The 12696-nt window shown below is 41.5% G+C and overlaps 1 protein-coding gene across 2 annotated transcripts; it reads left to right on the top strand.

The window, feature by feature from the left end:
- Positions 1-2065: 2065 nt before the first annotated feature.
- LEO1 (LEO1 homolog, Paf1/RNA polymerase II complex component) lies at positions 2066-12192 on the top strand. 2 transcript variants are annotated; one of them, XM_033071030.1, is made up of 12 exons: positions 2066-2148; positions 2922-3590; positions 3826-3930; positions 4430-4524; positions 5131-5276; positions 6689-6773; positions 7082-7176; positions 7452-7586; positions 8268-8403; positions 8698-8884; positions 9145-9242; positions 11908-12192. In XM_033071030.1, the coding sequence occupies exons 1-12, from the start codon at positions 2091-2093 to the stop codon at positions 12010-12012; spliced, it is 1914 nt and encodes a 637-aa protein (XP_032926921.1). In that variant the 5' UTR covers positions 2066-2090; the 3' UTR covers positions 12013-12192. The 2 variants fall into 2 exon arrangements, with proteins under 2 accessions (XP_032926921.1, XP_032926920.1); XM_033071029.1 differs by having other exon boundaries at positions 3823-3930.
- The last annotated feature ends 504 nt before the right edge of the window (positions 12193-12696 follow it).

Raw genomic sequence — 12696 nt, 5'->3', positions numbered from 1 at the left:
CAACTGACAACTGTTTGCATCCAAAGATCATAATGTGGTGAGCATTTTTGTGTAAAAAACATATTGGACTGAGAACTTTGCATCAGGTTGTATATACTATAAAAGCAGAGCAAGTCTCTGACACTGTACCCACGTGGTAATTTGCTGCAAATCTTGGTTTGGATCTTTAAAGCCAGACTTTATTCTGGAGGTGGCTTCAAATTTTACTGCAACTGTACAGAGAATTTTGAATTTATAGTGCCTTCAGTGGGGATGTACATAACTGGTTTATACTCATGGAAAAACCTTTTTCCCCTATTTCTAAATCGGTCTTTTATTAGAATTACAAATAAATATGTGCTCTGAAAAACAAGTTGGAATTAATTCAGTTAAAACCAAAGATTACACTTACTGTAACCTCACAACACCAGAAGTGTTTTGATGAGAAACAAAAAGGGCTTCTTTTGGTTTGGGCTTTTGTAAATTTTCAAGAACTTTTTAGATTTTGAAATAAACTTTGAAATAGTTCTAATACAATATGCATACAGGCACAAGTTAAGTGTCTTTTTACAGACACTGCTGTATAAACATGGCCAAAGCATGTCATGTGCTGAGTTGCCTAAAGCTGTACTTTACTTTTTATTTGCTAGGCACCATAATCATTTTGTGTCAAAAAACAGGCTGTAATGTCTTCCTTCATTTGTTGAAGGGCTGCATGTTCACAGAATCTGTTCATGTATTGGGATTCTATGATGAGTTATTTTATCACTACCTAAAAAGATTAGTCAGTTATCTCCTACTTGAAAATGGAGAAAACTGAAAGGCTGGATTATGGAAATAATAACCCAAATCACTTTCTTGCTTTTACTAAATCAAGTTTGACTGTTTAATTATTTATATTCCAGTCAAAGACAGGGCCATTTAAGTTGTGTCCTGTCATGAATGATAGTATTGGACCCTAATAAATGGTTTAGCTGAAAATTTGACTGCTTGTGACTTTCAGGACAGATACCTGACAGGCTGGGCATGGAAAAAAAGTTTTTTCAACCAAAGGGATTTAATCATGCAAATTGTTGCAAGACCTTTGGCATGATGCATGGAACAGTTAACAGCAATCACTTTTGTGCCTGCAGTGTGTATCCTTTTTAGAATAAATGAAGAAATTCAGTCTGTAGCCAGGAATCTTCAAGGGTATCAACAAACAAAGTGAACACTGATGTAATGCCGTGGAGTGTGGTGAGATCCTGCTATGATTTCACTGATTGTGAGTGCAGGAGTGCTGGTACTTTGATAGCCAGTTACCATAAACACGAGGTCATTTTTCCAAAAGAGATACTGTTTTCTTACTGATTATTTTTCTGGCTAAATGCAGAAATCAAATGACTGCATATGTTGATTCTGTTGGTTCCAAGCTAAGCATGGAAATATAACCAATATTTCAGAGCAATTACCTATTTACTCTTGTATTATAAAGAAATAGCCTCATTCTCTCTACAGCTTGAGTAACCCTGCGTTTGTAAGCTACAAACGAGCAAGTGTTCCATTTAAATTTCCATTGGGGAAGCAGGTATTGAGTATTTTAGCTTATCAGCACTATATGCTGTCAGATTGTAAAACAGTTACTAATTTTTTGATGATTAAAGTACTGTATTCTTGTTGTGGCTTCGGGGTTTTGTTTGTTTGCTGTTTTTAGTAGTGTACTGCCTTGCTTGAAACCCTCGTGCTCATAAGAGAACAGCGCCTTTCCCTGTGCAGGGCAGGGAGCGGCGCGGCGGCGCTGAGGGCCGGGCTTCCCTCAGCACAGGGCGGGGCCATGGCAGCGCGGGAGCAGCGCGACTGCCGCGCCGCCTGGGCAGAGGGGAGGGGAGGGCTGCTTGCTGCGGAGCCCTGCAGCCGCGCCGGGAGCGGGCGGAGGTGCGGCCGGGAACCCGCGGCCCTGTCGCTGTCCCCGGCCTCGTCCCCGTCCCTCCGTCCCTGTCCCCGCGGTGCCGCTCCCCGCCCGGCCCCTTTAAGAGGAGGTGCCCCCTTTAAGAGCGGCCCCCGCCGGGCTCCGCGCGGGCGGCGCGCGCTGTGACGTCACTGCGCGGCGCCGGCGGGGCCGCGCTGCCGCCATGGCCGACATGGCGGATCTGTTCGGCAGCGACGCGGACTCGGAGCCCGAGCACAAAGGTCTGGGGCGCTTCTCTCTCTCTCTCTCTCTCTTCCTCTCTCTCTCCCTCCTCCTCCGCACAGGGTGCCCCCGCCGCGGGCTGCGCCACCCGTCCCGCCCCGCCTCTGCCGCGACCCCCGAGCGCGGGCGGCAGGGATGGAGCGGGGCGAGCGGCGCGGAGGGGTCGGTGCTGCAGGGGAGGGTGTTCGGCTGCAGCCGAGCTCTGGAAACCGTGGAACACCTGGTTTATGTCCCTGACGTTTTCAAAAGTCTTGTCCGCGTTCCTGTAAATTACTTTTCAAGGCAGGTGTTCTTTTATTTTCCTGTTGGAAACCGCATTTCCTAGCCTCAGCACAGAGGAGTGGCTTCATTGTCATAACCCATCTTCCTGGGTCGATGACTTGGATTAAATACAGAGTGACAGTTTTGGATTTGTAGGATCATATGAGCTGCGTCTGTATAGTTACCTGTTTAAGCCCTCGCTATTTGTATTGTTATCTTTTGTGAGATTCTTTATTCTTTCTGCAGTTGTAGAATCTTAGATCAGAGCTCGTGATTTGAAACTTTTTGGGAGGTCCATCATTTTTCATTGTGCCTTTCTTTTGCTGTGATTTTGTTAGCAGTTTTGTTTTATCATTCTCGGTACCTCTGTTGTTCTTGCTTGCAGTTCTCTGTAGGTTCTCTCTGGGGAGGGGTTGTGTTTTGGGGGTTTTTATTGCAGCAATGCCTATCATCTCACGTGCATCCTCAGAGGGGCACCCTGACTCTCTGAAGGTTGATGTTTGTTTTGCAGATTCCGATTCTGGCTCGGATTCAGATTCTGAGAACGCCGGCTCCGGGAGCAATGCTTCTGGCAGCGACAGTGACCAGGATGATGACAGGGAGGCAGTAAAGCCCAGTAACAAGGAGCTATTTGGAGATGACAGCGAGGATGAGGGGGCATCCCATCACTCAGGGAGTGACAACCACTCTGAGAGATCCTACCAGCGCTCTGAGGCCTCGGGGCACTCGGAGCACGAGGACAACGAGCAGTCGGACGGGGACCAGCACAGCGCTTCCGAGGCCGCGCACGACGACGACGAGGACGACCGTGAGCACGGCTCGGAGGAAGGCAGCCACCATTCAGAGGGAGATGGCTCTGAGAAAGCGCACTCAGAGGATGAGAAGTGGGGCAAGGAGGACAAAAGTGATCAGTCAGATGATGAGGAGAGGCAGCAGAACTCTGATGATGAGGAGAGACAGCAGAACTCTGATGATGAGGAGAAAGTGCAGAACTCGGATGAAGATGAAAGGCCACAGGTGTCTGATGATGAGGAAAGACTCCAGAACTCAGATGAAGAGAAAATGCAGAACTCTGATGATGAGGAAAGGCCACAGGCCTCAGATGAGGAGAAGATGCAGAACTCTGATGATGAGGAAAGGGCCCAGCACTCTGATGAGGAGGAGCAAGAGCACAAATCTGGTAGGACTGAATACAGAAATAATGATTCGTTGCTGGTTTGATCTCTCTTTATTTTGTTTACATTGGCCTGAAAAGATTTAAATTTTAATTTAAAGGCATTAGTTACATAGCTTTAACTATAGTCACCTTTGCATTCTTTTTATGCAGCACTTTTAGAGCTTATTAATAGAGAGGAATTTTAAAATTTGTGGACCAAAATTTTTAATTTGCTGAGAATAATTATGCTCCTTAGTAGAGTCTGCAAGGGGCAGCGATAGCGAGGATGAAGTTCTGCGAATGAAGCGGAAGAAACCAATTGCATCAGATTCAGAGGCAGAGAGTGACACAGAAGGGCAGAAAGGTAAGTGGTGGGGAGGTTGTGGGGTTTTGGGCCCTTTAATCCTCCTCTTGAGCGTGCCATTCATCAGCTACAGGGCTGGATAGAACTGGTAGTGTTTGCCATGGAAATAACAAAACAGACATCAGGAATTCTGTGTGGGAGGCACATGCTCATCCTCTCCAGTTAGCTCTGTCAAGTTTTCTCTTCTGCAAATGTTCTTTCATGCATTTTTACTGTAAGATACTGAAAAATGGTACCTTTCATCAGAGCAGCCCAGGGAACCTGTACTGTGTTTTGTGGTGGTTTAGCTGGCTGAAAAAGAAATGTTTATTTTCTGAGAAGTAAAACCTCCAGAATGCATAATGAAATTTACTTCTGTTCAGTTACTTGAATAAGGATTATCTTATACTCTTCTATTGCTGTTTTTCAACTTGAGTTCCTCACTTGATAAATAAATCTTGCATTAGGGCTGTGTGTGCATATATTTGTGTGTTTTAAAATTACAATTTTTCTGCTAAAGAGCATGCAGATGTCATGGACCTGTTTGGAGGTGCTGATGACATTTCCTCAGGCAGTGATGGAGAAGACAAGCCACCAACCCCAGGACAGCCCATTGTGAGTAGACTTGACTTTTGAGATAATTATCATGCCATTCCACTCTGAAATGCAGAATACCAATTGAGTTGGGTAATGTTCTAGTGAAAAAAAGAGTAGTGACATTAAGTAGCATTACAGATAATTTTGTCCCATTTCTGCTTTTTGTGTTTAAATAAAATATAAGGATTGATTGCTACCAAGTAAAGTACAAAGCCATGGCTGTCTTTTACCTTTTTGCAGCTATTTGAGGATTTTTTTTATTTTTTATAATTTTTTATCTTTTGTTGATAATAGGTAAAAATACCTTCTTTAATCTTGTAGAAGGTGTTCCCCAGTCTCCAGTGCTCACCTGAAAACTCTGTTGGCTCCTTTGCTGTTCTTTCTTGTCTTTGAGTTTTTTCTTTGTCTCTTGAGTTTTCACTGGTGCTTGAAGTCACCTAAAGTGCCACATGACAATGCTGAATGGAATTCCTTTCAATGGAAATACCTGAATTCTTTTATCCAAATCTTCCTGATCTCTCTGTGCCTATGAATGACTTTTCTTTAAGCAAAATGTAATTATTAGGGCAGCAGTAGCCAGATAGATTTTTTTTCACTTATACTCCTGTTCTCTTTTTTTATTAGGATGAGAATGGACTGAGTCAAGAACAGCAGGAAGAAGAGCCTATTCCAGAGACCAGAATAGAGGTAGAAATACCAAAAGTAAACACAGACTTGGGTAATGATTTGTATTTTGTGAAGCTGCCCAACTTCCTCAGTGTGGAGCCCAGGTAATCACATGTTAAATACAGGATTGATAAAATCTTTTAGTGTTTCCTTGTGTTACTTTTGTGTAGTAATACAGTTAAATGTGTTTGCCTTATTTGAAGTTGTTGACATTAAAATGCATATTTTTGCTTGTGATTAGTCAATAGTAATGGCTGTGGTTTTCTAATCAGGTAATTTTATTAAGAAGTTGGGTTTCAGCTTGATTGAATTGTCTGTAAAAACCAGACAAAAATGTGGTTTAATTGAAAGCACATGCTGTTTGTTGAGTTGTAAGCATAAGTTGAGGCTCTCAGAGATGTGAAAGGCAAATATTCACAGCCCTTAATGCACTTTCCAGTGATTAAAAACAGCATTTTGAATTTCAGAATAAGGCCTTTTTATTTGTGTATGTATTTGTGTATATACTATTTATGAGGAGGCTGGTTACTTGTTTTCCTAGGCACCTAACCCAAACTGAAGACATTTACTGGAGTGCATAAGGAGCAGCAAAATCAATTTTTAGAGTTGTTTGTGACATTAGGTTTGGCCCTAAAGGCCTCCCTCAGCACTTGGAGCACAATGCTGGTGAATCTGAGTGTTCTGTGAGCAGCTTTCCTGCCTTGTTCCCAAGGTGCAGGTTTGGCTGGCAGCACAGCCTTGTTGGTGTCACACCTCAGCTCAGCCATTCTCCCTGCCTTGGGGCTCCAGGCTGCTTCAGGAGAGAACTGCTCAAAACCTGGGAGTGGCTGCTACCAGTGACAGAAGTCCTGGTGATCTCTGGAGGTCAGACAGGACTGAAAATAGAATTGTACAGGAGCAGTGTGTTTATCACTTTCCCCTTGCGATAGCCTAGGAGCTGCTAGAAATGAAGTGAGAGAAAGGGCTCTCCCCACTCACTCCCAGCACAGTCATCGGATTTTTGGGTGGAAGAGAGGAAAACAATCTCATCTTCCTTTCTCTTTGGTTGGTTTTGAGATTGAAATAACAAACAAACAAAAAAAAAAAAAAGAAAAAAACAACAAAAATTGTGCTCTTAGAAAATCACAATTTCACCTCATTTATAAGATTTTCTTTTGTGTTATTTTCCCTTTACGATCTTGGATATTTTTTGTTCCATGCTTAACCCTGACCTCATCATACTGATATGAGGAAACAGAATTTTCTGAGCAGACTTGTTTTATTCAGCTGGAACATTCAGAGGGTGTGAACGTTACCCTGTAGCTGATGGTAGAGAGGACACTTGGGTCAGGCCCCCAGGCTGGAATTAGTGCAGTGAATTTCCTGGCTGCAGAGAGGGCTGTCCCACACACGTGCCTGCTGTTGTGGGCAGGGAATAATCTAAACCTCTCAAGCACCTGTTACCTTACACAACTCTGCAATAGGCTGGATTGATTTTCTTAGAATAATCAAGAATGTGTTGTAAAATTTGTTGCAGACCTTTTGATCCCCAGTATTATGAAGATGAATTTGAAGATGAGGAGATGCTTGATGAAGAGGGTAGAACTAGGTTAAAACTCAAGGTAAAATATTAATTTTCCTTTTGTCTTTTACATTCAGCCCTAGGCACGTTCCTTCAAAGTCTATTTCAGGTCTTTTGGAATGGTGTTTTGAGGTTTCAGATAATGAAAGTGTGGGCACTGAGGAAAGTTGATTGATTTTAGTAATAAATTTTTAAAAAGCTTGACAGCTGCATTTCACCTTTATGTCTTTGCATTATGCCACAAATTATCAAGCCTTCCTAACTGCAATTCTTGACCTATATGGAGTATATTTTACTACAGTGTACCTTAGGTGCTGGAAAAACTGTTTTGTTTTTTTCCCCCTGCAGGTAGAAAACACAATACGATGGCGGATGCGACGAGACGAGGAGGGGAATGAGATCAGAGAAAGCAATGCACGGATAGTTAAATGGTCAGATGGAAGGTTAGTTTGCACTCTTTGCTACTGAAGTAATGCAGTTGTTCTTGCAGTGATGTGCAAAATTGGAAGGGCAGCAAACTTTGACATCAGTTTTGCACGGTACAAATTAATTTAGTCTCAGTGCTTTGAAAGGTTTATGCTCTGCTTAGTTTAGATTGAAATAGAATTATTGGCTGGATATAAAAAGGAAACATGAAGGCTTTCTCCATTTAGAATCGAGGCAAAAAAATAGACTGCAGTGGCTTTATCAAGTAACTGATGTGGGAATCTCTTTTAAGCATGTCCCTGCACTTGGGCAATGAGGTCTTTGACGTGTACAAGGCGCCGCTACAAGGAGATCACAATCATTTGTTCATCAGACAAGGGACAGGTCTGCAAGGACAGGCTGTGTTCAAGACCAAGTTAACCTTCAGGTAAACTGCTGCTCTGTATCAAATGTTGATAGTATTTTTGCAATTGAGTGTTATATAACTAGTATATAAAGATTAGATATACCACTTCATAGAGCTTCAGAGCTTCACTGGTTAGTAAGAATGTGCTGTTTTCCAAACTCAGTTTTTCAGTAGGATTTGTCCTACGTTAGGTGTCTAAATTGGGAATGTTAATGTGCTATTTCCTGCATTATATAGGCTACATATAGATTTTTTGTGCATCTGTTTTAATTTGCATTTTTACATGCAAGTCCTCATTTGACTCAGAAAAAAGATTACTATTCCCTGAAAATAATATTTTGTCTGAGGTACAGTTGCTATCAAGATGAGAAGTGCTTCTTGAGATATTGATGTGAAATGTGAGGGCAGTTGTTTATGTTGGTAGGGGTCAAAGGTTGTAGGATTGTAGCATCATTAAGGGTAAAAAAGGCCTTAGAGATCTTTGAGTCCAACTGTTAATGGCTGGACTGATGATTTCACTGAGAAGATTTGCTGTCTCCAGTAGCTCTTACAGTGCACATGAATACTTCTTAAAAAGGGTTGATGCCTTTACTTTTGTGCAGATGAATCTCTGAATTCTCAAGTATACTGGCCCTACCCCTGTCTTTTGGAAATGGATATGTTCCTTACAGAAGTTTTTAACCCCTAGCAATTTTTTACCAGGCCACACTCTACCGACAGTGCCACTCACAGGAAGATGACTCTGTCTCTGGCAGACAGATGTTCAAAGACTCAGAAAATTCGTATTTTGCCAATGGCAGGCCGTGATCCAGAGTCTCAGCGCACAGAAATGATCAAGGTATTGTGGCATGGAACTCTCTGATCTGCTGGTTTAATCTAAATTATCACAGCTGTAATACAGCTGGACATTTTTGAATATTCTGTGATTTATGAGAAACAGTAATGGGTTGGAGTTTTAACCAAGAGTTACATGCCGTGGGTGTGGCTTGATTAACCTTGCAGATGACAAAACAAGGAGAATATTTGCAGCCTGTACACCGCAGTGAGCTTATTTCAAAAGCTGCAGTAGAATACGAGGTGCTCCTGAGACGGTCTGGGTGTTTTTTGTTCCTCAGTGTGTTTGTTTGCACAGAAAGAAGAGGAGAGGCTGAGGGCGTCCATCCGCAGGGAGTCGCAGCAGCGGCGCATGCGGGAGAAGCAGCACCAGCGCGGGCTCAGCGCCAGCTACCTGGAGCCCGACCGCTACGACGAGGAGGACGAGGGCGACGACGCCATCAGCCTGGCAGCTATCAAAAACAGATACAAAGGTGGCATCAGAGGTAATCATCAACCTTAACAGCTGCCACTATCGGCGTGATTCACATGGGGTAATTGCACGGGAGAGCCTTGGTGAGATGGGATCTTGCCGGTTCGTTTGATACGTGAAGAGACGTTAGTTCAGTTTGTTTATTTTGTTTACTCCAGACTTAGGTTCTGCAAACATGTTGTGACATTAAATGTAAGACATTTTTAATATTCTCTGTTCCTCACCAGTTTCAGATAAACATATTTGTCTTTTTTTTTTTTCTGGAATGTGCAGAAGAACGTGCTAGAATCTACTCTTCTGACAGTGACGAAGGCTCAGATGAAGATAAAACCCAAAGATTACTCAAGGCAAAGAAACTTAATAGTGATGAGGTAAGAGAAGGACTTTGTTCTTAAATTGCTCATTTTTAATGAGGAACATTTCCTTCACTAAATCTGGTGTTTAAACTTGGGATTTCTGTGGTTTCATTTATGCCATGATGAATGTGTTATTTGACTTGGCATGCTTGCCATGGTAATTAATCACTGATTTCTTATGCACTGCATTAGTTCACAGACCTGAGTGATTCCCAAAGGTGAACACTATTGTTATTGCTGATTTAAAGATGGAAAAATTTATGTAGAGTTATGTAAAATGACTTTATCAAAATTATGCAAGGAGTAAGACAATATTGGAATCCTAGTGTTACCTAAGTTACATGGTCCTCTCCTTATTATGGAGATAGTGGAAGTATTTTCACATAGGAAGAGTATTTCTGCTCTTTTTAAATAGAAGAGTTCAAAAACTGAGTTAAAAAGACTTATTGTCCATTACTAAACATGCATTTTCCATCACTCCAGTATCATCTGAAACATTGGGCCCTGGTCAAATTAACTGTTAGCTACAGCAGTAGTGCTGTTTCCTGATCTAAAATGGTGTTTTATTGGTTTGTAATTAATGACTGCTTGGTATTATTAAATGAGTCTTTGTGAGCATTGTGTTTGAGGTTTAGTTCTGTCACTGCTGGTACAGCACTGCTGTGTTACACAAGGAGCAAGCTGCTCTCATTTTCTTTTCTATACTGTGTTTCCTGTCAAGTCCCTGGGAGGCCTCATTCCCCAGCCCCTTGGGTTTTTTCTACGTGCTGAATGCAGGTTCTTGGTGCTCTTTCAGAGTCAGCTGAGTTATTTGCACTAACAGGCACTGTAATGTGAAGTGGAAGTAATAATCAGTTTTGTCTTTTGAAGTCATACATTCTGGCTTTTTGTTGCACATTAGGAAGATTTAATATTTCAGAAAATATAACAGCCATAGTAAGTCATGTAGACAAAACTAATTTTGTGAGCCCTGTGAGCGTTAGTTAGCAGAAATTGAATTGTTTATTTCTAAGGCTCTTACTAGATATGTTAGTTATGATACAGCACTGTGAGGACTTGGCAGTTCCATTCTCTCAGAAGAAAAGGTCTGATCAGCAGCATTTCTCTGCTGCTTGAGGAACAGCAGCCTCCATTTTAAAGAGTGACTGAAGGTAATGCTGCTCTGGGGCCTTGGAGTGGTGCTGCAGTGTCACAGAAAACCCCAGCAGTGCTCCAGTTCAGTGTTCAGTCCCCACAGGGGCAGTGTGGTGTTCAGTGCATACCCACACATGTGGAGCTCTGGCTTCCTTGTGCCCTCACTTGCTTTTAGCTAGTGTCAGTCACCAGCACAGCACAAATCTTTGTGCTGATAACAATTTGTTATTGCAAATGTCAAGTCTATTATTAATACACTTTATCACCACACAGCCAGTAGTTTCAGTGCTGCAGTTAATGGGGATATTCTGCTGAACTGGAAGATGACTCATGGAACAATAGCCCAGCTAGATTACAAGAGGATGTTTGTTCTGAGGAAGGAGCTATCATTCAGATTCCCACCCCTGTTAATTTCTGTTTTCCATGCTTAAAATTCCTTTGTAACTGCGACTCGTACTTACTTAATATATTAATATAGAACCAAATAGTTTTGGATGAATAATTATTCCCTAGAGTTCTGAAACTCTAAAGCTCTAGAACTCAATCTTTTCTCCTTAAAAGCCAAGCAAGTTGCTTTAAAAAATAAAAAAAAAAAAATAAAAATCCAAACCCACACTTCCAAAACCAACAGATGGAAAAAAGAGGTTACTTAGACCTGAGAGTATTTTTAAAGATAGTCATCTTTTCCAACAATAGTTGAGTTACCACTTGTTCCTCACAGTTGATGAATTTTGCATTAACTCATGATTTAAAATGTTTGGAAGGATGATTCAAACTGAACTGGTGGAATTGTACGTGGAGCAAAAATCAACCTTTTGACACTATGAACTAAAAAGTGAACATCAACCCTATAAAAGTCTTTATGGTATTTCTTGTAAGCAGGTAATTAACTCAGTGATTTGAGTTCCTTTAACCAGCTCTTTAAGGCCTCATTAACTATAAACTGTTACATTTCTTGGGCTGTAAAACTGGTGTTGATTCTGAGTGCCAGTGGTTTCTCCTATTTTTTTTTCTTTATGCCAGAGAATGGTTAGTTTAATTTTGTCTTCCTAATGAACAAAATGACTGCCCATTTTCTGAATTTCTTTTTGGTTCAGTAGCTCTGATTCAGGCCATACAGGTATAAATAGTGTGAAAACTTAGCAAAGCTGCAGGGGCTGCCTGAAGGGAAAGTGTCTGGAAAATTCACTGCAAATTCAAGGAGGTGTCCATGCTCATGGGACCTGCTGGGAGTGCCCTGCACATGCAGATAATGCAGAGACTGTGCATGCCATGCTCAGGCAGAGCAGGTGTGGATGCTGGGCCAGGAGCTGCAGCTTCCCCTCCTGCTCTGGGATGTGACACTGGGAGCAGCCACTCAGTGCTGAGGGTAAGGGCTGGCACAGACCCAGCCCTGCTTCACAGCAGCACAGAATGGAAAAACTAGAACTAGTAATTTTGCTTTCCTTACAAGAAAGACTTTGAGGTCTTTTTGTTGTTGTTCTCTGTTTTTTCTATTTTAGCTGGAAATATGGTGGCTTATTTTTGGTTTTTCTTTTGCCTTTAGGAAGGTGAACCTTCTGGAAAGAGAAAAGCAGATGATGATGACAAAGCAAGTAAGAAGCCTAAGAAATACGTGATCAGTGATGAAGAGGAAGAAGATGATGATTAATATTAAGGAAGCGCAGCAATTGATTTTTTTTTTTGTTTTTTTTAATATATATATGTTTATATATATTGTACAGATCTGTTAGAGCACAGATGTAAGTAACCATAAGGGACTTATTTTGATAAAGGAAAATTCCTAAGTCTGCGTTGCTGGTGTGAATAAAGTTTTTTTGACTTCCTTTGACTAAGAGTTTTGTCTCATTGCAGCAAATGTTGCACCAGGGATCATCACAGTGCTGATTTTTATCTTGCACAGTGCATTTCAGTTTTGAGAAATGTAGTATCAGGTTACCAAGTGAATTGATCAGGAACTTAGTGAGTTCATTAGGAGAAGCCATGCTAATCTCTGTGGAATGCTTAAATGAGAAGTTTGCCTGACAAGGGTATGATGATAGAGTTTGCTAGGAACACACAGTGGTACAGTACAACCCTCTTTCTTCCCTAGATATTCCTTATTTCCTGTTTACTGGACAGAACATTACTATGCTGGTATAATTTGCTGACTAAAAATATTTCTTGCCATGTTTGAGTAAATCATTTTAACTACATGAACTTCACAGTTGGCTGATCACATAGGACGTTTATTATTCCTGCACTGAAGTCTAGAATGAATATCTGCATCTTGCCTGAGTAGTAGTAATAATAATAATAACAACAATAATAGTCATATGCTAGTGATGATGTAAAT

This window comes from Catharus ustulatus, chromosome 12 (genome assembly GCF_009819885.2).
Source record: "Catharus ustulatus isolate bCatUst1 chromosome 12, bCatUst1.pri.v2, whole genome shotgun sequence".
In the NCBI taxonomy this organism is placed as follows: Eukaryota; Metazoa; Chordata; class Aves; order Passeriformes; family Turdidae; genus Catharus; species Catharus ustulatus.
Note: the sequence above shows the minus strand (reverse complement) of the source record. Positions and strands in the feature narration are given on the sequence as shown.

What these genes read in the sequence shown, in the direction of transcription:
- LEO1 (XM_033071029.1), top strand. Translation starts at nt 2,091, where the DNA reads ATGGCCGACATGGCGGATCTGTTCGGCAGCGACGCGGACTCGGAGCCC. An exon ending in TGACACAGAAGGGCAGAAAG is followed by an intron (nt 3,931 to 4,429) that starts GTAAGTGGTGGG and finishes TTTCTGCTAAAG; the next exon opens with AGCATGCAGATGTCATGGAC. An exon ending in AAGACCAAGTTAACCTTCAG is followed by an intron (nt 7,587 to 8,267) that starts GTAAACTGCTGC and finishes ATTTTTTACCAG; the next exon opens with GCCACACTCTACCGACAGTG.